The 23,375-nt window shown below is 44.3% G+C and overlaps 1 protein-coding gene across 1 annotated transcript in view; it reads left to right on the forward strand.

Annotated features, from left to right (window-relative positions):
- The first annotated feature begins 3,305 nt into the window (after positions 1-3,305).
- The window catches only part of FGFR1OP2 (FGFR1 oncogene partner 2), a 257,887-nt gene continuing 237,817 nt past the window's right edge, over positions 3,306-23,375 (forward strand). Inside the window, exons 1-2 of the mRNA XM_085652791.1 lie at positions 3,306-3,511; positions 22,721-22,857. Of these exons, the coding sequence (XP_085508917.1) occupies positions 3,481-3,511; positions 22,721-22,857 (168 nt within the window). The 5' untranslated portion in view covers positions 3,306-3,480. The remainder of the gene's footprint in view (positions 3,512-22,720; positions 22,858-23,375) is intronic.

The following is a 23,375-nucleotide window of genomic DNA, read 5'->3' on the forward strand; positions in this document are numbered from 1 at the left end:
TGAGCAGCAACAAAAAGAGGAAGATGGCTGCCAGTTCTGAGAGTATAAGCATGTTCAACGTCTGGAAGTTTTATGTATTCTAAATTCCAGTGTTTTGTTGCTGCTGTCTGGAGAGCAATAAAAAGGGATGATGCATAATATTGGCCTCCGGGCCTTGAAATAAAATGCACGATTGTCTCAACCTAATATAAACTTATTTTGACGTGTACTTATGTTGGTTGTTGATTTACTTACTAATGTACTATTGTGTGCGTCTGTAAAACGTACCTTTTGTCACAAAATGTGACCTTCTGTCCTGTATTGTTGTCCTTAATTTTGACCCTTTGTCCTGAATATTTACATTCACTGTCATGAATTGACATGCTCAATATTTATATGACTTGGTTTGCGCACGGACCCGTAGAGCCAAACCAGATCCTTGGCTCGGCTCTCCCTTTTAATTTCTTGGCTCACTCACTAAAAATATGTAATTTTCACTTTATACAGAAGCCAAACCCGTGCAAGGGGCAATGCAGGGCTCGAGTCGGGGTACCACGCGGATGAATGGCGTCCCCCCACTTACTATTTTACCGGGAGCTCGATAACTGGAGCAAACGGAGCCACACATTCACTCTTTGGCCTCTCTGGGGCGAGATCGGAGCTCATTCAGAACGCTGCTCACACGCTGGCTGCTCTGATGCAATCGCATCTAAGGGGTGAGCGAGGGGAGGCAATGAGTCTGATGGTGCAAGCCACCTTTTGTGACGTCACTTCCTGTCGTGACGTCAGCGTACCCCACTTATTTTTTAGGTCTCGCCTGACCCAGCGCTTGCACTGGCCTGGCGAGACTTTAAGTAAGGGCTTCAAAAAATGCTACCGCCAGTCACAGCTTGCAGTGCATGTGAGCGGGCGCGCGCTTGAGCAGAGGCGCCATATGGCGTGATTACTGCTGCGCGCGCACCACTCGCGCACATGCACTACAAGCTGTGGCCGGCGGTAGCATTTTTCACCATCTGGCTAGCTGTCATGGCTCATTAAAGCCTTACAGCGCGCGCGTGAATCCCCTCCCTTCTCCCGCGCGGCCAAAGCTTGTTACACTTGCACTATTGCTGCCTTGTCATCTTGTTGTGCCTCGTGAAATAATCTCCAGTGTCTCCTCCTGCATCTGGTTTTCTCCTGCTTAAAGCATTGGCACTGTTCCTTGTCTAACCGCTGCTGCCCCTCTGCTACTGCTGTCACCGGACTTTACACTGAAGCTTCCCTGCTTGCAAACATTTTGCCCCTAACCGTGTGTCTCACCGTCGGGCTTCTCCTACTCACCTATTCTCGTGGGTGGGGGGCGCAACCCACGGGTCTCGCAAAACCCCCGCTGGACACAGAGCACGACTCCGTAGAAGAGCAGCCTTCGAGCTCCCAGCATGGTGCCACTTCTGACAGCTTTCAGGGAGGGTCAGCAACCGCTCTTCTACAACGGCGGTGGTTGAACGAGGCTGAGTGACAAATGACGCTGCAGGCGTCTTTACGCAGTACAAGCGAGAGTGATGAGGAAGTAGGCTGGAGTGGAGGGTGGAGGCTTTGCTTTGGTAGGGATGGGGCGGAGCGAGCTGCAGAGTGGAGGGGGCTACTTGAACTCGGAAGTAAAAGGCAGACACGGAATGTTACAAATTTTAATTTTCTTTATATAGCGCTTACTAACCCCATATGATGCGTCATCACCCTGCTTCCAATTCGTGTCTATTTTCAACTAGTCTCACATTCTGTGTTCGTACGTCTCTTCTTCTGTTCGGTATTTTATGTTAGTTTTTCATAGCTGTCGAAATGTATGAAAAGTATGTTCATGGGAACAATGGACATAGCTGCTAAGGCTTCAGATTGCTATGTGTGACATTCAAACGACTACGAGTGACACTTTCTCACGAGTAAAATCAAGCAATGAAGACAGGGGAAACATACAAGTTACAGCCAGCCAGGGTGCTCATTGCTGCTCTCAAACCTGTTAATACTGGTCGAATGCTGAATCAACAGTGGAGTCACTAAGTCAGAAAGTAATTAAATTCAGTTGTATGACTTTGGCCATTGCAGAAGAGCACTCCGCTTGTTGTCAGCTGTACGTATATTATTATATCTAGGGCCAGTCTATTTGTTTATTGACGTCCCCAAATGACCACCTTTGCTACTGATTCCCTCAGTACCACCCATTAATAGTGCCCCTCAAGACTCCAGAACCACTCTCTTGCTCACCCAGATCCATTTAATTAGGTTTATAGCGCCACTCCTACCAGTGTAGGGTGTCAGAGCACTTTACATCACACACACATTACAGAGACAATCAATCAAAATGTGTAAATCAGTATAAAGGGATGTTACATAAGACAGAGGACTACAAGGTGTAAGAGTCACATGTCATCCATACTGATAAACAGTATAGTTTGAGTGTTTGGTCTAGAGAAGCACAAGTTACACCATGGTTGAGGGTTCTCTTTAATTACAAGAACTTTTTTTTTTACCAAAATGAACCCTTTTTGCAACATTCTAATAATGAAAGACTCGGGGAAAGATTCATAGCGCTCTAATCTATACCTTGCAGGTTGCATGCAGCTCTTTTATGACAGTTATTAGCTCACTGGTCTATATTTGTACTTTAACTTATACAGTGCAAGTAAAACAAGCCTTGGCATAGCCAATAGGTCTCGCATTTGGGACCTTATAAGTGTTTAGCCATGCAACAGTTGATGTTGTTGCCACCAAGGATATTGTGCTGCATACCTAAATACTTATAAGGTCCCAAAAGCGAGACCTATTGGCTATGCCAATGCTTGTTTAGTACTTGTGCCATAGGATAATGTCAACTGATATCCCAAACCCTTCGTTGTTTTTCGCCCACTCCCTAAAGTTCCCCCCCACCCATCCATCCTTAAACCGGACTTCCATTCGGGGGTCCCTGCAACGACTCTAACATGCCCTCAGGACAGTCATTTCCCCTTCCGTAGGAACTCATGGGTTGCGACAGTGCCCCTAAAAAGCCTTCTTCTGCCAGCGGCGGTTTATCTCTCTCAGCCTGACAAGGACGGCACCGCTGAACTCCTTTGCCAGGCATCTGCGACAGGGCGCAGCTGATCCCTGCTGTATTTGTTATCACTTTCCCCCAGCACGCGGAGCTTCCTGCCAAGCACTACATTTCGCAATGATCTAGCCGCTGAAATCCTGTCACCAGTTCTAGTAACTTGGCTCTCACAGTTCAATAAGTTTGGCCTACAAGCAGCTGAACCATGCCTTCCGGTTCAGCGGAGCAAAGTCTTCCGGTTCAGCACCGTTCTTTTCTGGGCGGGACATATTTTTTAACCAATTGCAGTGCTTTCTGTAGAATAGAGCTAGAAAGACCATCTAACACCCCTCATTAGCGTCTTCGTACAGTTTCAAACCCGCTTCCTAATGACCTCTAATACGTTTCACGTATTTGTTAAAGCTAGTTAGCATCGGAATCGAAGGAACGGGATTCGGATGTTTGAGTTCTTCTGTTTGCAGATTGGAGGTAAGGGGCAGGGCCCACCTTCGGGAACCTAACACCGGTTTCGGGAAGCGTCCCATAAATAGGTGAGGTCGGCACCGAAGGAGCGCAGGTGCTGGTGCAAAAAACGCGTTACCGCTCTGTTCCCTTTCTTGCAGTTCATTTGGTTCCCCTACTCTTTTTCAACTCTTTTTTTCTCATCTCTGTGTACACATGTCCTCCTTACGCCTTCTTCTCTCCTCAGTATTCGTCTCCCGCACTTCGCTGAATGTTTTTTTATCACTACTGCCCACCTGCCATCCTGTGCTACAAGGAGCGCAACTAGACCCGAACTTCGGGAGTGGCTAACACTGCCAGCCAGGGCGCCCTAGCACTTGCCGCAAACACGGTGCAACAATCTTTTTATGGTGCCCCTCCCCATTTCCTCCTCCTCCATGAATTCCCTCACTACCACCCACCAACAATGTACTCCATCTCTCTAATTTCATTTTTTTATAGCGCTTCTTCATAGTTTGCTCACACTCAGTTCTGTGATCTGCATGATACACGTTCTTTGTAGCAGACACATTAACCCTTTGCACTGTGTGGGTGACAGGAGTGCTCATGTGAGTGGCGTGACAGTGCGAGAGTAGGGTAAGAGGAGTGACTACAGGGTGAGTGAGGTGACCGTATGAATTTGGGTGTGGATGGATGTGCAGAGTGGGACGAATGAATGCATGGCTAGTGATGGGCTTGAGTGAGATTGCAGATTGTGCAGTGAGGAGGACTGGTGAGTGAAGTGTCACATGAGTGCAGGGTGAGTATTGTGCTCGTGTGACTGCAGGGCGAGGTACAAGGTGAACAGCACAAGTGCATTGTGAGTGTAGAGTGATCACTGTGAGTGCAGGGTGAGCGGGTGAATGGTGTGAGTGCATGGTGATCAGTGTGAGTGTATTGTGATCACTGTGAGTGCAGGGTGAGCGTGAAAGTGAAGGGTGAAAATGAGGGGTGAGTTGTCAGGATGCATTTCCACACACTTGAAGTAACTCCGCATGTTATTGACGGCGGCGTAGTGTTTCAGATAGAAGTTAAACTATTGCTATTATGGAATTAATCAGGGATCGAGGGTGGAGGAAATAAATAATGTGCTGATCCTGAAACAAACTTCCAGTCTTATGATTAGGGTTGCCAGCTCATTATTTTGATGTCCCAGATGTACAAAAATAAACAGTCACCTAAAGTGTATTTTCAGCACTTATCTGTGTATACTTCGAACAGCAAATATTAGTAGAAAGCACTTCTAATTGTGTTCTAGGGCTGCCTGAATGATCCATGGCTTATAATGAAAGGGAACAAAGACAGAAAAGTCACATTACAAATGTATACATACTTTTTTATTTATAACCCTATTTAGTGTCAAGACAAGGTCTTTGCAGGCTCTTTAAACAACACATGGCTGGTATTTTTCTTTTGTCAACCCTACTTTATATTCCTTTTCATTTTATTTATTTTATTTTAAAAGTTTTATATAGTGCTAGCTCGACCCGTAGGTATCAGAGCGCTTTACATACATACTGTAAAGAAAAAAACAGACGGAAATTGAATTACATAGTAGGCAGGCAGTAAGGAAGCAAACCAGGGATACAAAAAATACAGCATGGAAAATAAGGTGGTTAACACAGTCCGGTCACCAACTATCCGTGAATGTCAAGAGAGAGTAGTAAACTCGTATATTGAAGTCTAGGCTAGTTGACGTTGGTCAGGAAAGTATTTGTTAAGGAGATGGATTTTCAGGTCCCTTTTGAAACAGGAGAAGGAGGGGTTGCATCTGAGGACTCTAGGGAGAGCATTCCATATCCTGGGAGCGTTGCCAGAGAACGATCGGTATTGTGTGGTTTTCTTTTTCAGTTTCGGAGGAATAAGAAGGAGTAAGTTCGAGCTTCTCAGCGTTCTGGATTGACCTGCTCTTACCAGTTTGTTGCTCAGGTAGTTAGGGGCCGGAGAGTGAAGGTTTTTTTTGTGTGATGCAGGCCAGTTTGTAAATACACCTCCGTTCCATGGGAAGCCAGTTGAGGGAGTTGAAAGCTGGCGTGATGTGTTCAAATCTTTTTAACTCCAGATACGAGTCGAGCGGCCATGTTCAACACTGCCCTTAGAGGGGCTAGGTGAGCTTTTGAAGTCCCTGTTAGGATGGCGTTCCCGTAGTCGATTTTAGAGAGAACTAGGGATTGGACTACTGTCTTGAGGTCATCATGTGGAAGAAAAAGTTTTGATGTGGGCCTCCATAGATAAGTTCTTGTCAAGGGTGATGCCTAGAGACTTAACTGAGTCTGATAGGACGATGGGGCAGTTTAGGGCGATCAGATTCTTGAGCCACTCTTGGATTGGACGATGGTTGCTTTTTGGAGAGAATAGGATTAGTTCTGTTTTATCTGGGTTGAGCTTTAAGTGGTTAGCGTTGAACCAAGTTTGGATCTCGGTTAGAGTGGCATTGAGGTGTTGGATGTCACTGGGAGACTTGATTTTGAAATAGATTTGGGTGTCATCAGCGTAAAGGTGGTAATTCACTCCAGCTTTTTTCAAGATGATTGTGAGGGGCTCAATGAAAAGATTGAAGGGGGGCGCGGAGAGGATCGAGCCTTACGGGACCCCAAGTGTGACTTTTGTTGGCTTCGAGAGACAGGAGTTGATTTTAATTTGTTGAAATGCATTCTCACAGTATGGCAGTAAATGTAAAATACAAATTTAAGGAATAGGCAGAGTGGGGGCCCAGGAGGTACTTTAACTTGAAAACAACTAAGCCTCGTTAACCAGTTTACAAAGGTGTGTAAATATGCAGATGGTCTTTAAAGACCCAGGGAAGACTCAGGCATGCCGTAGCTAAGACTCTAGACACTGCCCAGCCGAGGTCACAGCAGCTCGAGCTGCAGCAGCCGAGGCTGAGACACAGAGCGGGGGGGGGAAGGGGATTGGGGCTGAAGCCCTATTAGCCCTATGGGCATTGTGCGCCTGTGTGCTACCCATCTCGATAAATCTTTCAGATTCTCGACAATGGCAAGGCATCTCTTGCAATGACAAAATTAACATTTGAGTTGGCCTGTGTGTAACTTGTGAAGTTTAACACCATGGAATTCTGCCGAGTTAAAAAAATACCTCATTGACATTCCATCGAATTCCGTGAACAAGTGGAAATAGGAACTTCATTATGTGATTTAGCTCGTTCCATATCAGCTTGAATGGCACCACACGGTACACTAGAGGATGCAGATTTTCGAGTAGATTTTGCTGCCGTTCAAGTAGATTTTCTACTTGAGTGGCAGCTTCCTGACTGCGAATGGTTGCAACCTCTCACGACAGAGCATTCTGGTTGGATGCCATCCTAACAACCAACAATTGCGCTGGGGATACCAAATCCCACTCTCCAACATACCGTTGGTGAGCCGTGTGCGAGAAAAAACTCCGCCACACGGCAGTTGCCGGAATTTGGCATGAGTGGCTAAAACTTAGCCGGCGGAGCGGAATATATTGCCTAACCCTACACATGATGACCCCTGGGTCAGCTGTTGCTCCTACCCCCTTAAGTGTCGGGGAGACATTTTTTTCATTTTTTCTTCAGAGGAGGGCAGAAGCACTTGATGTGAAACAATAGGCATCATTACAGTCGAAGACAAAACAAATCTTGTTGACAATATAGGTGATCTGTATTGAAGTTTTGTTCTTATATGCAAATGGGATGATACATAATTTGTTCTCCAGTATTGCTTATATTTAGATTTATTTTGTACTACAACTCCTTAACTTTTATTTGACCTAGAACTTAGTTATTGAGTGGTCCCAAACACTATTGGATTTCGCTCTGTTAAATTGTTGGGCTTGAAGTTGTGGACAGTGGTGACAGTTATCGCAAGATCAAGGGTGCTGGAGCTGAACCGCCAGAATTACATTTTAGGGTGTTCAAAATATTGGGGTTCAATTAATTATCGGGGTTTGAACTCCCACAAATGTTGGTAGGAGAGGATGGTTGCATACAAGCACCTCCTCTTTAGTAGAACTGCCCTAAAGACTTTCCCGCGATTTTTACATTTTTAATGCCCACACAGGAATTTTTGATAATTTTGCCAAAATCTCTCGCATTCAGTCTTCCGGAGAAGTGACTGACTGTGCGTTCCTCAACAATTTGAAGTGTAAGTATGAATATGGAGAATTGATGTTGTGAGTGTGCATTGAAGAAGGACATCATGAGGTGGATTTCTGTTTCTGTTGTGAGTTGTTTGGGTGATTGTGGGTTCAATTGGTGGATTGATTACTGTTACGCTAATGTATTAGTCATATTTATAAACACATTTGAGGTCCTATTGATTTATCGATTGAATTGGTTTGGCTATTGGATTCGTTGCAATCCAAGATCTCGAGATATACTGATTTCTGTTATTGTGGAGTGTAGAGCGAGGTGCTGCTTACACATTGATAAGTATTTTGAACTAACAAATGTATTTTCTAGGTGTGTGTCCAATTTGAGTTTGTGAACTTTGCTCTTGTTCACAGAGCAAACACACTGACTATTTTAGATTACCGCTGGACGGGTGTCTTTCTAAGTGTGGTTTGAAGTACTATGTAGATTGTTTTTAATTTTTCACGTTTGATTTTAAGTCTTGGTCTTATTTTGAAGTTACATGATTTAGGAATGAATTGCTTTACGTAGTTTGACGTATTTCTTCCTTTCTAGGGTGAACAGACCCTTATTTAGTTATTTGGGTTTAAAGAGGTTTCCTGTTCACAGTTAAGTCGTGCTGTAATTGGTTACACAACCATGGAGTTGTGCTGAGATTGATGAGGCATCATCACCAAGAAGTGCTCTGATTGGTTGCTTGCTGGCAAAGCCGAGTTGTGATAGGCTGACCTTTGACAGTCCGTGCTAAAATTGACAGTTGTTCGCGAATTCACTTGTTGTAATTTTGAGCCTGTTTGAGTTTATTTTGAATTTGTTTAGAGCGTAAACAATGGGGAGTATATTAGTAAAGCCGTAGGTCACTGAGATACTTAGGGCGGGACAGAAATTACTTGCTGAAGGAATGTCAGCCTATGTGATGATGAAGGAGATCGGGTACTATACATGTGCTTGGATTTCATAATGGAAACAAATATACTGCACATGATGAAGTTTGACAATTTCAATTAGCGGGTTCCCCTAATGCTAGTAAGTTAGATTTCTTGAGACAAACCATGTATGAAATAAAGCCAACGCCCAGACCTACACAGTTTAAGGCGCTTTATTAATGGGATCACATGGCTACGGAGAAAGAGAGGAAGAAAACCGCAAAGGAGGTGAAGAGTTCATTTAGACAATGGCTTTAGAATAAGTAGGATCAGCAGGAGAAAAGCTGGAGGGTGGAAATAATTGAGTGTGTAAAAACATTCTGTGCATAGTCACTGAGAAGGAGGAGCAAGATAAATCTAAAACTAAAAAGAAAGATGAGCAAGCAGATGAGACTGATGAAGATAATCAATACATAAGTGAGCTTTTGCATTCTAGACCTCTTCCATATATAGACCGAGCAGTTGATACAACCAGTAATGCTGCAGGGATGGACACAGGTGCTCGGGGGATTGTGTTATGGTGCAAACTCCTACTGGAGCTGTACCAAGTGCACCGACAGAGTTGGCGATGACAGCAGTGCAGTGCCTAGTACAAGTAGAGATTTACCATCTCAGACTCAGACTGTCACACCTGTGAGAATAGTGGTGGCCGAGGAGCCACCTAAAGAGATTAGCATTGGAATTCTGAAAATTAAATTTGGCAAGATGTTACAGGGCAATATAGATTAAAATGTACTTTTGACTTACAATGCTGATAAAATGAGTTACTTGGTAAAGGAAGCAGCCAGATGTGCAAATGAGGCACATGAAACATTTGTGGAATTAGGTGATTTATTAGAGGTTGACATCAACATCCACAAGATGAAAAATGTGAAACTTAATTATAAAATGGATTTGAGACACAATGAAGATCTGACGCACCATGAAATTAAGGAGATAGGCTTGATTATGTTGAGAGCTCAAATTAAAGAACTCGAGATCGGACTGATTTGAAGAAGTATTGAGAAAGATGAAAGATGGGGACAGCAAATAAAAAGAGAATGAAAGGGACTGAGAGTATGGCAAGAGGTGTTGAAAGTGATTCTTAAGCTGGAGCAGGTTCAGTTTTGGAGTTTCCTTTGAGGTAGGTTAATGGAGGGAATCTTGTGCATGTGCCATGGACACAAGCTGATTTGTATGCATTTACATACAATTTTCCAAAGTTGCGAGAGCATCCAGCGAAGTGGTATGATGACATTTTACCCAAGTTTGCACACATTTGCCCTATGTTATGGGTGGATTTGAATTCACTGTTTCAAATTGTGGTTCCTGGAGGTTTATGGTCGGGAGTGTAAGTTTCGTCGACCCAAGAACCAACTACAGTTGGTCCTAATAATGCACCAGCTACAGAAATAGCAACAAATATAAGGCTGTGATTGAGTTTTTGAGACTGATTGTGGCACACACTTCAAGAACAAGGTTCTGCAGATAATCTGTGCAGCATTTAATATCAACCATAGATTCCATTGTGGTTATCGACCACAGTTCTCAGGCCTTGTGGAATGAGCAAATGGTACGCTCAAGAATAAACTGGCAAAATTGTGTGCTTCAGCTGGTAAAATTGGTTTCTTCCTCTATTGTGATGAACATGAGATCTTCTCCTAACAGAAAAACTGGTTTATCGCTCCATGAGCTCATCATGGGCAGGATAATGAGGCTTGCATATATACCTTCAGCTGCACTAGTTTTAATAATTGATGGCACGGTGCTAGATTATTGCAAGGGTCTGGATTATATGGTGAAGCCAGTCTCTCATAAGGTGAATGTGACAACAAACCCAAAATTATCCTGTGCTCATCTTCTGGTAGCTTGGTACAGAGCAGTCAGTATTAACTTGGAGGCAATGTATAAAGTATTTGTGCAACACTTCAAACAGTATCACAGTGACAACGCCACAAAAAGACTTCCAAACCGGTTAGAAGAATAGACCTTAGCTTAATTATTAAAACAAGACCAAAACGACATAAACTTAATATGCAGAACTTGAGATATGAATTTTTTAAGAATAAACTATAAAATGGAGCTTATTTGGGATATCTGGTCATGCCGAAAGAGGACAAAGTCAAAAGTTCAGGCTGAGTGCGAGCCGAGTACAGGGACCTAGTTACACCTGCTGAACAAAAGTACCTTGATCCTGGCTGTGTCGATATCGAAGAAGAGGCGAGGGAGCCGAAGCGATTAATCAGCGTTTATCCTTGCAATGGCCGCGACGCGCTGGTCCTGGTCCATGCAACACTGGCGATGCGTCGGCTCCAATAAATTTAGGGGCTGTGATGTGGAGTTCTCGTCATTGTTCAGGCTGTCATCAGAGATGCGAAGACCTTGGGTAGAGCGTCGCACACTGCTGGTTCACGCAGCAGAGGCGATGCGCCAGTTCTGGTCACGCAACAGGCAGCGATGCAGCCGTTACAATGCATGCAACAGCGCTGATGTGCCGGTTCCAGTGAGGATGCGTGGGTTTCATTGAAGCAAGCACCTCTGGCCTCACTTCAAGGATCCAGGACTGGGGTGGCACCACTTGGGAGGACAGACTCACAGATGGCAAAGTCCAGGTGTAGCAGCAGAAGAGTTGGAAGTCTTTTATCTCCCTGAGACTTCGGATTAGAAGGCGAGCCAGCAAGCCCTTGGAGACACTCTGAGTTCAAGTGATGCTGGTCCAGTCCTTCTCCTCCAGGCATAGGAACAGCAGGCAGCAGGGCAGTACAGAAAGGCAGGAGGCCAGCAAATCGGCAGTCTAGCATAGTGGCACAGCAGTCCTTTCTGGAGTCTTCACAGGTCCAGAACAGTATTCAAGTGGTGTTTTTTTTTGGAGGTCCAGTACTTATACCCAGTTGTGCCTTTAAAGTTGGGGAGACTTCAAAGACAGGATTTTGCAGTGCATAGAGGTCTTCCCTGCACTGGCTCCAGACTCACTACCAGGAGGTATGCAGCTTTTTGTGTCGGAAGAGGACACAACCTATTCAGATATAAATGTGAGGCTGTGCCCAGCTCCTCCCTCCCATCCTCACAGAATGTCCCAACAAGTCACACCTGAGATCCCATTGTGTGTGGCTGTCTCGGGGAATACACAAAGCCCAGCTGTCACTCTTCCCAGGAGTGTATCAGCAGAAGGCACCAAATGGCTAAAGTAAGAAAATGCAAACTTTCTAAAAGTGACATTTTCAGAGTTGCAATTAAAAATCCGACTTCTCTATAAGTTGTGATTTTTAAACTATGATTCCAGAGACACCAAACTTGAAAAGTCCAACTCTTCATAATTGGGAATTACACTTAAAAGATGGAATACGGTAATTTCAATGTTCTCCTATGGGAGAAATAGGCCTTGCAGTAGCAAAAAAGAATTTGAGAGTTTTTCTCTCCCAGGACATGCTAAACCTAAAGGCACATGTCCAACCATATAAATACATTGTACCCTGCCCTCTTGGTTGTCAAGGGCTTACCTTAGAGGAAAGGTTTAGGCCTGACAAAAGGTTTATTTTACCAGGATTGAAAATGCAGTGTAAACTGCACACACAGGCTCTGCAATGCCTGAGACATCGTCAGAGGGCTACTTGCATGGCTCAAGAAGTGCTGTAAGCCTACTAGTAGCATTTAATTTACAGGCCCTGGGCACGTGTGGTGCATTTTACTAGGGACTTGGATGTAAATTAAATATGCCAATTGGGTATGAGTCAATGTTACCATGTTTAAGGGAGAGAACACTTGCACTTAGGCAGTGGTAAGCAGTGGTAAAGTGCTCAGAGTCCCGAGGGCAGCAAAAACGAGGTCAGACAAAGTGGAGGAGGAAGGCAAATGTTTTGGGGGTGACCCTGCAGAGAGGGCCATTTGCCAACATGACTGTTCTCCAGCCTAAAGCCAGGGGAGACTAATTAATACCTTGATGGACTTCCCTGCTTAGGCAGTAGACCGTGGACAGTGGTCTTCTACTCTAGATGCACTTGTCATTTCTACACATTTCTAAATCCAGTTTGACCCCTTTGTCTATCCTGTCCTGAGCCACTGAACTGACCAGTGGGGACCCCTTCTCCTCATCTGTGGACTCCATCTGTACAACATACCATACTTAGAAATACATCCCAGTAGGCAGATAGTACCACCATGGTTAACAATGTGATGTGGCTTATTCCACCCATTTGATCAGATGTCTGTCCCTAACCCAAGGGAAGCTCTGTCCACAAGCACAGCAACCAACAGAGTCCACTGACAGCAGTAAGTGTCAGGAGCCAAGTCTCAGGCCATCCACTGATAGATAGAGGCCCTAAGCTGGAATATTGGCTAGTTCTCTCGTCCAGCCTTTGGGCTGACAAGGAGTTCCCTATAGGCTCCTAATGTTTCCTTGACCTCTGAGGTGTCTAAGAGTGGGCGGCAGTAGCCCCAGGTACTTTGTACACTACTTCCACTTTATCTCCCACCAGTTCAGGGGTGTTATCTTCATACTGGTCAAACACCCAGGGTCTATACCCTGAGACTGAACAGGGGCCAGGGGTGAGTCCTCCCTCAACCTCACCCTGTCCCTCCATTTCTGCTCCTGTACCCTCTGCTTGGCAGTGGTACCCCCAGAAAACAGAACTGTCAGGCTGCCTTTGGCAGTCACCCCTTTCAGTTGTCTTTACACCCGAGGCAACTCATTCCCCAGAATACAGTCTATGGGCATCTGGGGACTCTGGGTCAACTCTCCACCCCACTCCAGGGATACCAGGGCCATAGGGTGGAAGAAGTCCTGTCCATGGGACTGAGTTAACCTTCAGCTCTGGCCAATGTACTGCTCTGTGGGAACTAGCCTTTCCACTACTATGGTCTGGCTAGCCCCAGTGTCCCTCAGAGCAGTGACTGGGATCCCATTCACTTTCACCTGGTAGAAGTGACAACTTCCATCCTCCGTGATCATCAGCTCACCCTCTGAGTATATCTCCAGACTAACATGGTCTATGACCTGCCCCTGGGGACTGCTTTCCGCTACGCCATATTGGCCAAATCTTTGGTGGTCCTACCAGTGGGTGATTTCTTTGGACAGACAGTGGGGTTGGAAATAGGGCACCCTGGGCCACCGCCCACTAGAACCACCTACCTGTTTCTCAGATGGGGCATGGGAACCCTTTCCTCCCCCCCTATTCTGGGACTTGACTGGGTTATCTTTAACCTCCCGTCCTGCTAGGGGGAACCTAAACAACCACTCTTAGGGTCACTGCCAGGTATCTTCTTGGACACTCCTGTGCTACCCCAGAGGTCTGCCTCCTCAGAAAGCTTCCTGGGGTCAATCAGCCTACTGTCAACTAGGTGCTGGTGTAACTCAGTAAAACAAGTATTGAGCATGTGTGTTTTTTAATGATTAAATTGTACTCCCCAGCCTAATCATTAACTTTGCTGTCCCGCATCCATCCATCAGTTCCTAACTAGAGTAGTCCACAAAATCGACCCAGGATTGGTTGGGGAGCTTCTGGTAGTCCTGAATCTTTAGTGATACTTCTCAGACAAGGACTATTCTCTTCCCCAAGGCATAGGGTTAAAAAAAATAGAAAGGAGTGAACTTTCAACTCAATTGTAATGCAGGGGTCATCGTTTCTGCCTCATTCAAACCCGATAAAGCATATGTTTGGTATTTCTCAGGACCATATGTTCTTGTCACTCTTGACATTGATTAGAAATACAACAGTATCGACAATCAAATCTAAAGATTGGAGCCAGTGAACTGGAGTATGGTGACCTTGTCCACCTGAAAATACAAATAGCAGATATGAAATCGAGAACAGCCATGACGGATAAGAAAAGGGTAACACATGAATCAGTGTCATCCATGTCCCTTATCTAAGATGGTGCAGATGCACTGGTGATTGTGCGTGATAAAACAACATGGTCATGCACTTTGTGGTCTCTGCAAACAAAAAAAATATGTGAAAGGGTGGCTAAATATTAAATCTGAACACATATTTGCCAGGGGACTTGCCCACATAAGTCAGGTGTACTGCCTCTACTTAAGCCATTCTGGTAGGAATATACAGGGCTACGATTTCTGAGGTATAAAATGTGCACATCAGGAAAGTTTAATTTTTAGTTAGGTAGAACATAGGCTCAAAAGGGCTGTTATACAAGCTGAGCATAAGCTCCAGGCAGTATGTAACCCATAATTAATCTCTGTGATACCAAGGGTTATGTCTCGAGTTTGCAAAAGTGCACATTTTTAACAATAGGCAGTGATATATGGTGGTTGTTTAAGAGAAAGAAGATCTCTGTGTTGGGGAATCAAAAGTAGCCAATAGTACATGCAGCAGGGATGACAGTCTAATTCTGACTGTATGAAGACAATAAAATGCATTTTTTTAAAGCTATTGTCAGGGTTATAATGTTCTCTGACTGACCCCCTCATAAGTTCAGACAGTAGTGAGGGTCACATCTCAGTAAAATACCATGTGCACATTCTAGTAAATCAAAGAATCTGTGAGATTTTTTGACCATTGGAGGAAAAAATATACAACATGCACAAGCTAATAACAGTGGTCACATTGCCAAGACTGGGTTATCATACTGTCTCAACCAGCAAGTAAGGGTCACTTTACCGTCTAAGAAAGGGGGGGCAAGCCTGGAGTGAAAGAACACTTACCTTTGTTGTACTACTGTCAGTCCGCGTGCCTGACAGGGTAGGAAGGCAATGTTTACTGCCCTTGGGACCTTTATCGAGTGCAAAGCTCTAACGTGTGACGCAAAAGGTTTGCATCCTGCAGTGAGAGTAGAGAAGTGTAGTCTTGATCACATGTGGGGCCTGTCTATTTTCCTGTTACATGATCAGTGTTCAATGCACCCTATTGGGATTCAGGGGAGGTGGAATAATGTGCCTTGCACGCTGAGTTCGTCCCCTTACGAGAGTCATGAAATATAGTAATTTTGCTACAAAGGTAAACACAGTTTCAGAAATTATGTTTTACTCTTTGGAAACAAGATAATGCAAGGAGTAAAAAGGAGGTTTAGGGTTTGCACAGTGGTTTGATGTGAGATCAAGTGTGGATAAGGAAATTGCTATCCTGGCTGAAATCTTATCCATAGCTGCCAAGGTTGCAGATAGCTATGTGTGACATTTTCTTAATTTCAGTGAAATTATGAGTGGCATTTTCACGACTGAGTGACACTTTCTCATGAGCAAAATCAAGCAATGAAGACGAGGTAAACATTTAGCAGCCATAGCAAGTTAGCAACTACTGTACACCGGACTGTGAGTCTGGGCACACTTCTTTCGGCAGCCAGCAAGTGAGCCAGAGGCACGGTCATGGCCGCATTGTCTCCGTGAACCAACTGACTACTGTGGCAATTCTGGCTAGGCCCTGAGCTCTCGGCTGCACGCACACACTGCCTCAGCCACTGACTCTGCCCGGGGTCGGGTGCTCCGGTAGCGACCCAGGTTCACAACAAGCCGCGGGGAGCTGCCCGTCATGGTGGTGGGTCGGGTACTTCGGCGTTACATGAATCACCAGGATCATGATAACGGTGTAAGTGGCGAACTGCGCTGCCATTTGCCAAGCAGCTGCACTGTGCAGCAGCCGCCAAAACTTTGAAAACTGCATTTGAGGCCCGCCCGTTTGTACCACAGCAGGAGCGTACTGACCCGCCTATTATTAATAATGTGTCTCACAATTAACTCTGTGTTGCCATTGGGTACTGACACGCCAGCCATCCTGACGTCAGTGATTGGCATTGCTAATGCCAGTGTCAGATGCAGAGAGTGTTACATTGTAGCACTGTGCATGCAGAGCTCTAGCACCTGAGCACCTAAGCCTGCAGGGAGCAGCATGTACTGCCACTGCAGCTACATCATGGTGCGTTTTAGCAGCCTCCATCGCTTGACAGCTGAGGCGCTACAATGCGTGATACTGCATTTCAGTGTGGTAAAGCAGACCACCACACTGAAACGCGTTCGTCTAACGGCTGATGCATGATGCCTTATCCCTTCCCTATTCGTTCTTATTGCTTTGCAGTGTGGACTTAATTTAGTACCTTTATTATTTGAGGGCTTCACCAGAGAAAGCTTGGTTCATGTTCAGGGCTTTTGATCCTGTAAGCGTTTTAAGGTGTAAACATGCTTTGCTTTTCATTTATCATGAACCACCTGCTGTGGTGAACTATTCATATAGGTAGGAGAGGCTGGGACATATTCAGTGCGTTGAAAGATATGCACCACATCAGTATAACTTTATGAGATTGGTATAATGTGTTTGAAATTCCTGTCCCCTCTGCCTTTCTTGTTGTAGTATAAAGTATGAATCCAGATGTGAAATTTGCAGAACTTTTATTGCTTGGTTCATTTTTCTGTGCAGATTGAATTAGAATAATGCTATTTTCTCTATTTTGTCATTCCAACGTCTGTGCTAACGTATGTGAACTACCTAGAGACTTATTTTTCCAGCCATTTCTGAATGTTTAGGTTACTTCCGCGTGTTTGTAAGAGAAAGCCAGTTTTGCACAATCTTAACCTTAACAAAAATTCTGATTTCCAGGCTTTCAGAGTGCCCAAGAACATGCAACATTTCTTCACGTCATTATGAGATGGTACTCAAATGTATACTTGAGAGACATCTGAGTATTATTAAATGGATATTAAAATCAGTCTTCCATTTCATTAATTTTTATTGAGGTTTTATGTTTTACTTCCCTTGCTGGTACAAAAAAGTATCATGAAAGGAGTAAACTACAGTCTCTTTGTAGCTGTTTGGCCTAAACGTATTAGCAATTGAGATCAATCATAAAACGGGAAAATACAGACTGGAAAACATAGTCATATGTCCAATATTTATACATAGTCAAACAGCTATGGCCCATTTTGAGCTGTAAGCGAATGACTGTGTCAGCATATGTCATGAAGCAATGTCCCAGGTGAGTATGAGTAGCTCGAAGGTCCCGCTAAGGCAGAATGAATCAGTACGAAGAGGATGTGGCGGAGGGGCATGTAACAGGACAGGTTCGGGCTAGGGAATATAAAAGGTTGTGGGGGGTAAGTAGCAATGGCGGAAGCATTGGGCAAGTGTCCAGACATTGGGACTTAGGAGAGGGCAGGAGGGTCCTACGAGGGCCAAGGCATAATGGGGGGTGGTAGTCATCGGGGGTTTCATTATTCGTGTTGTCCCTCGGGGCGTGGTGGCAGAGAGGTGGGGGGTGATGGATCAACTGAATAATGCTCGGGTAGGCCTAGGGGGTTACCTTTGGGTTTGTGTCGGAGGTCCGCTAGTGTCTCCTGTATCCCCTGGAGATGAGCAGTCTTGAGGCTATGTAGTCTGGGAAGGGGGGGGGGGCGTCAGGAGCCTTCAGCGATAAGGTCCCTAAGTTGTGTGAACATGTTGTCCCAGGCCGCTGCAATGGGGCGCTTGCGGAGTTGCCGGGCCACCTCCCAATGTAATGTCAGCCCTTCTGTCTCCCCTCCCAAAGTAGCATTGCTCAATGCCATTGGGGCAGAGTCGGGAATGTTGGGCTCTCCAATGTAGGGTTAACAAGTGTTTAGCCAGTAGAAGCACAAGATTAGTGAAGCGCGACCGGCCCTTTTTTTTTTTCCCCTGCGAAAGAGACTTGGCAAAAGACTCTATGTGCAATACAAGCGCTCTTTTCAATGGAATCACACAACTCCACCCAATCAAGTACTGTACGCAGAGGAACCAACATGTAGGTGGCGTCCCACCTCCTCTCTGTAGTATCTGGAGTAATCTGAAAGCTCTTTTTTTTATCATAAGGTCTGCCGGCCAGCTGATCTGTCAAGCCAGACCAAAAAGTAAAAGCTCATACTTAAAAATTATTTTATGTTTTCCAGAGAAGAGTTTTATATTAAAAGAACCGTATGCGGATATCTTCTTTAAAGAAATATCAGAGTTCCTCTATAATGTTTGTGTCCAGTGCAAAACTAAAGTAAAGACTCCCAAAGATCATTATTTAACTATTACATAGTAATATGAATTTCCCCGTTTCACAGGAACATCACACACGTTTTTTTTTTTATTATTCTGTTTATTAAAAGATGAAAGAGTTCATCACAATTTATACAATTCAATTGTCATTATCTGATACATGGTTTAAACTGTGAACACATCACCACTTTCCCATTTCCTTATCCATTTCTATAACCGTAAGTCTTGCCTTCAAGCGGGGGGGGGGGAGGTCATTTCATAGGCACGATCTGTGCTGTGTTCCCCTCCCTGGTTCCCACATAAATTCCCACAGTAAGTGTTCCACTTGCCCCAGAAATGTTTCCACTTCCTAGGGCAGTCCCTGCCTTCGTATACAGTTTTTTCCGCTACCATTCACCAATCAAGAGTCTCCATCCATGACAAGAGTCTCCAGTCACATAATTTCGGTATATCTGGCGCTCCCCATTGTTTGGCAATATTGCGCTTAGCGATTACCAGTCCCAGTATTACCCAGGTTTTCTCCTTTTCATTACGATCAGTAGGTCCCGAATACATTCAGAAGAAACCATTTCGGGGTGGGGGTCATTTCCACCCCAGCAATCTCGCCCAGTTTTCGGGCTATGGCCGTTCAGTACTGCTGTTTGCGGGGACAGTCCCATAATGTGTGATAGTATGTTCCTTCTTGGCCACAACCCCTCCTGCAGGAGGGACTTATCCTCTGCCCATTTTAGCCAAACTCAGACAAGAGTGATACTCTATGGAGTACTTTCAGTTTTGTTAACCTAAATTTACTTGATATGGCTACTTCTCTCAGGGACATCAATGCGTCTTGCCATTCTTCGTCATCCAAGTTGCCTATATCCATGTGCCACAGGTCTCGGAGCCTGGTGAGGGGGTCTGGGGAATTGTTAACCAATTTTTGATGTGTCAGGGAAATTGCTTAACGGTCCATGTGTTCTATCAGGACTCTGTCTTCAAGTGGGGAAGACTGGGAGCGCTGTATGCCTGGGGATCGCTGCCAGCAATGTGCGTTTGATCTGTAGATAGCTAAACATTTCATTATCGGACAATTCATATTCTTGCTCAAGTGTTGTGAAAGATCTCAAGTCTCCCCCTGTCCATAGGTCGCCGACATGGGATATACCTATTAGATCCCATTTATCAAAGCCAAGGAATCTACTCATGGTTCACAACCTCTCTGCATCCCATAATGGGGTGTACTGTGTTATTTTGTTACTCCACCCCAAGTGTTTCTGGACCATGTGCCTAAGTTGGATTGTAGTCTTTGTAGGGCCCGTCAGTGATAAATGTCGGGGGGATGGTGTAGCGCGCTTTTGTGTATCCCCTCTTACCTAGCACATATCTATCAATCCGGTAAGCGGGCTTGTTTGGGGATTGATATATGCATTGGTTGATGGCTACCAATTGGCCGCCCAGTAGTATTTCCGTATGTCGGGCAATGCAATACCCTAATTGTACCACCCCCGTACTAATTTTCAAAATGCTATCCTCTGGAGCCTCCCATCCCATAGTAATAACATGTGTTCACTTTCTATCGCCTGGAAGTATTTGGAGGGCACTGGAAAAGGTGTATTCTGTAGGATATAGAAAAAACAGGGGAGTGCTATCCTATTAAAGATTGCAGTTCTCCCTAGTAGGGAGAGGGACAGCTCATCAAACGAGTTTTGAACTTCAGTAGGAGGGCAACGTCCTTAACACAAGGAACGAGCAGAGGGTAAGGGCAGCAGCAGGAATGCACGGTTCACTCACACACACAGAACAGGTACAACATAGGTAGCTAAACTGCACACTTCTGTACACCTACAGAACATGAGCAGCAGTGCAGACTCCGTCACATTCACAGACTGGTTTCAGCAGACCGCATTAGCACAAACTTCTTTTATTCTGCATATGCGCACACAAGAAAAATTTATGTTTTTGATGTGCAAATGTTTTTTTCTGCAGCATAAGGGTGAAACTGCATATAAAGTGGGTGTGTCATGGAGTGCTTCTGATATTGCTGTAGCGGACCGTCTGCTCTTACTGTATGCTGCTATGGACGGAAACAAAATGTGAATAAACAGTGTAACAGACCAATGGATCAAGAACCCCCACCTAAAGCATATATGGGTATGGGTAGGTATCCATTACTAAAAACAGTAGTCTGGAGAGACAGCTAAAGTTGTCTTAAAGGCTAGACCAAAAAAATAAAAAACACGTATTGGCAAAATGTCAATGAAAGACACTGTGGCTGGATGAGAATTGCTATCCTGTGCAGCTCGAGAATTGAAAATGAGAGGACCAGCCTAAACAACAATCAATAAAAACTGAAAGAGGACACTGCTGCAGGCATCCATGTTGAAGTGGAATCTTTCCAAAAACAGTTGATACAAACTCTGAAAACATGCTATTGCCCGCCCACTTAGCCCTAACAGGCACCCTGAAAACAACACTAGATGAATATGTATAATGTGTCTGTGTGTCATGAAGTGGCACTCTGGTGTTGAGCGGACCCAGATTAGGGGTGTGAAGAAGGTTATAACTGGCTGTGTCTCATCTGCTTCCATTGAAACCACTCTGCAGCAGAAAAGTGAGCAAGCAGGTGGTGAGTTAACTGCACTGCAGCAGCTGAGTACAACATGACAGCAGGTTGAGATCTGGCAATGCAGAGGAAACAGGATTATTGGTCGCTCTGGCACTGAACTGAAACATTTCTAAGGCAGATGTTCGGGAGCAAAATGCCATTATTCAAATTACGGGCAGCCAGTGGCTAAGATGGGCTGACCCACTGGCCTATGCTGTATGCGGTTGTGGGTAGAAATAAATGTGAATAACAGTGTAACAGACAAATAGATGAAGACTGCTGACCAAAAGTCCATATTGGTTTGTATATTCTATTTGTATATTCTTGTTTTAAGAATAGCCTGACAAGACAGATAAAGTTGTCTCAGAGGCCAGACCTAAAAAAATCTCGATTTGGCTGAATCTGGATTTGAGAAATACTCATGCTGTAAATTCCCCTTATAATTTAATTAACTTTGCAAAGTTGAATGTTCTACAGTAATATATGTTTAAATGGTTTCAAATGGTTTATAGCGAAAGGGTGTTCAGATCAAAATATGGTTTCCATGTGAAGTGCAAAAGGTAAGTGGTAAATGAACATTCACACCGTTCTTACCCCTTTGGGCTATCCTCTTGAGTAGGTGTAGCTGAGAAACATTACTTGATGAAGTCTAACAATTTATTTATTGTTGATTTCTGTTGGTTGGTATTTTATGAATGTTTATAAAGAAATTATTATATACAGTGATTTGTTGGTAGTTTTCCACAAAGCATAAATGTCTTCATTTTTTTGAGTCTGATGATAGCCAAGACTTCTTTTTTCATTTTGCTAAAATGATATTTATAATATACTTCTTGGAATTTTCCGCCAGCCCTCTTCATATGTCGTTCTGTTTGTGTCATTCATATTTTTTCCTCCCACTACGGCATACAGCATGGGTTGTGGGTCAGCCAACTACAGCCATTTGCTGACTTCACTGTGTCATGGCGTTCTGCCCTTTCAAAAGGAGCACCTCCACACTCAAAGTAGTTCCCTTAAGTGCCGGGGACTAGTATGACAACTTGTGCTTTTTGAGACTAACAAATATTTTTTCTTTTTGCTTGTGGTTTTTAATTTGAGGGGAAAGAGCAGGTTCCTCAACAATCAAGTTTTGCGAAGATCATGACAAAATAAGACTAGCCTTGAGAAAACAAAAAGGCTGGCAGCCAACACCTGACCCTTTGGCTTTGCTTATGCTTGTTTTTCTTGGTGCTTGGTAACAATAGTCCTTTTGTGAGGTGCGACTGTATCGCCACTGCTGAATTCAGGGGGGAATGCTAGGCTTTGCTTCCAATGCAGACCATATTTTAGATCTGATCTGATAACTTGTGTGTTCCAGCTTGATGCGTTCCTGTTTTGGGTTGCTTAGCACCGAAAGTGCACTGTTGGTGTCAACTCACTAGAATTTATGTGATCAAATTTGAGCTAGCATTTCAGATCATTCAAGCAAATTATAGTAATTTCTATCGCTGGAATGCTTTATGCCTTCAGGCATCCAACTTGCGTGAAGGCCCAAAACAGCCCATTAACTGCCTGTACGTAGAAGCTGGAACTCTCTTGCTTCTCTCATTTAAAGCCCAATCGGGCATTTTGTTCTTCAGTAAAGGCCGATATTTGAAGTTTCTCTCCCTTTTTTAGGAATGAGTTGTACGATTGAAAAAGCCTTGGCTGATGCAAAAACACTAGTGGAGCGCTTAAGAGACCATGACAGTGCTGCAGAGTTTCTGATTGAACAAACTACAGCACTCCACAAAAGAGTGGAAGCAATGAAACAGGTAGGTTTGTAAATTTTAAATGAATGCATCAAAATTCGGGTGTAACTTAATTTAAATGCACCTTTCTATCAGGTACATTAGTCATTTGTTTTCTTTGCTACAATTCTGATTTTTGTTTGGTCACTTGGCATTGATTTCGATAATTGCAATTTTTCAGACATTTTCCTGTTTAACTCACCTCAGTCCTTTGATCCTCCTTTCTGCCTCCGTTTTACGGGGTTTCAGCAGTTGTTATCCTCGCTCATATACTTGTTTGACTCCAGCTTGAGTGTTGCGTTGCAAGGTGGTCGGCGGCACAAACTATTTCATAACCCCATACATATCTGATGGCTGAGACCGAGAAACTTTAGACAAGTTTTTTTGATAACCTCTAAATGTTTACGTTGCCTGTGGTACTAAGCCAAAGCACAATGCGATACAAGTTCTATTGCACTGCAGTCGCCTAGTCTTTCCAGACGTCCCAATACGTCAGGAGTCTCCTGTCATAAGCACCACACTGTCGGGGTGTGTGGCTGGGG

This window comes from Triturus cristatus, chromosome 4_1, assembly GCF_964204655.1.
Source record: "Triturus cristatus chromosome 4_1, aTriCri1.1, whole genome shotgun sequence".
Classification (NCBI taxonomy): domain Eukaryota; kingdom Metazoa; phylum Chordata; class Amphibia; order Caudata; family Salamandridae; genus Triturus; species Triturus cristatus.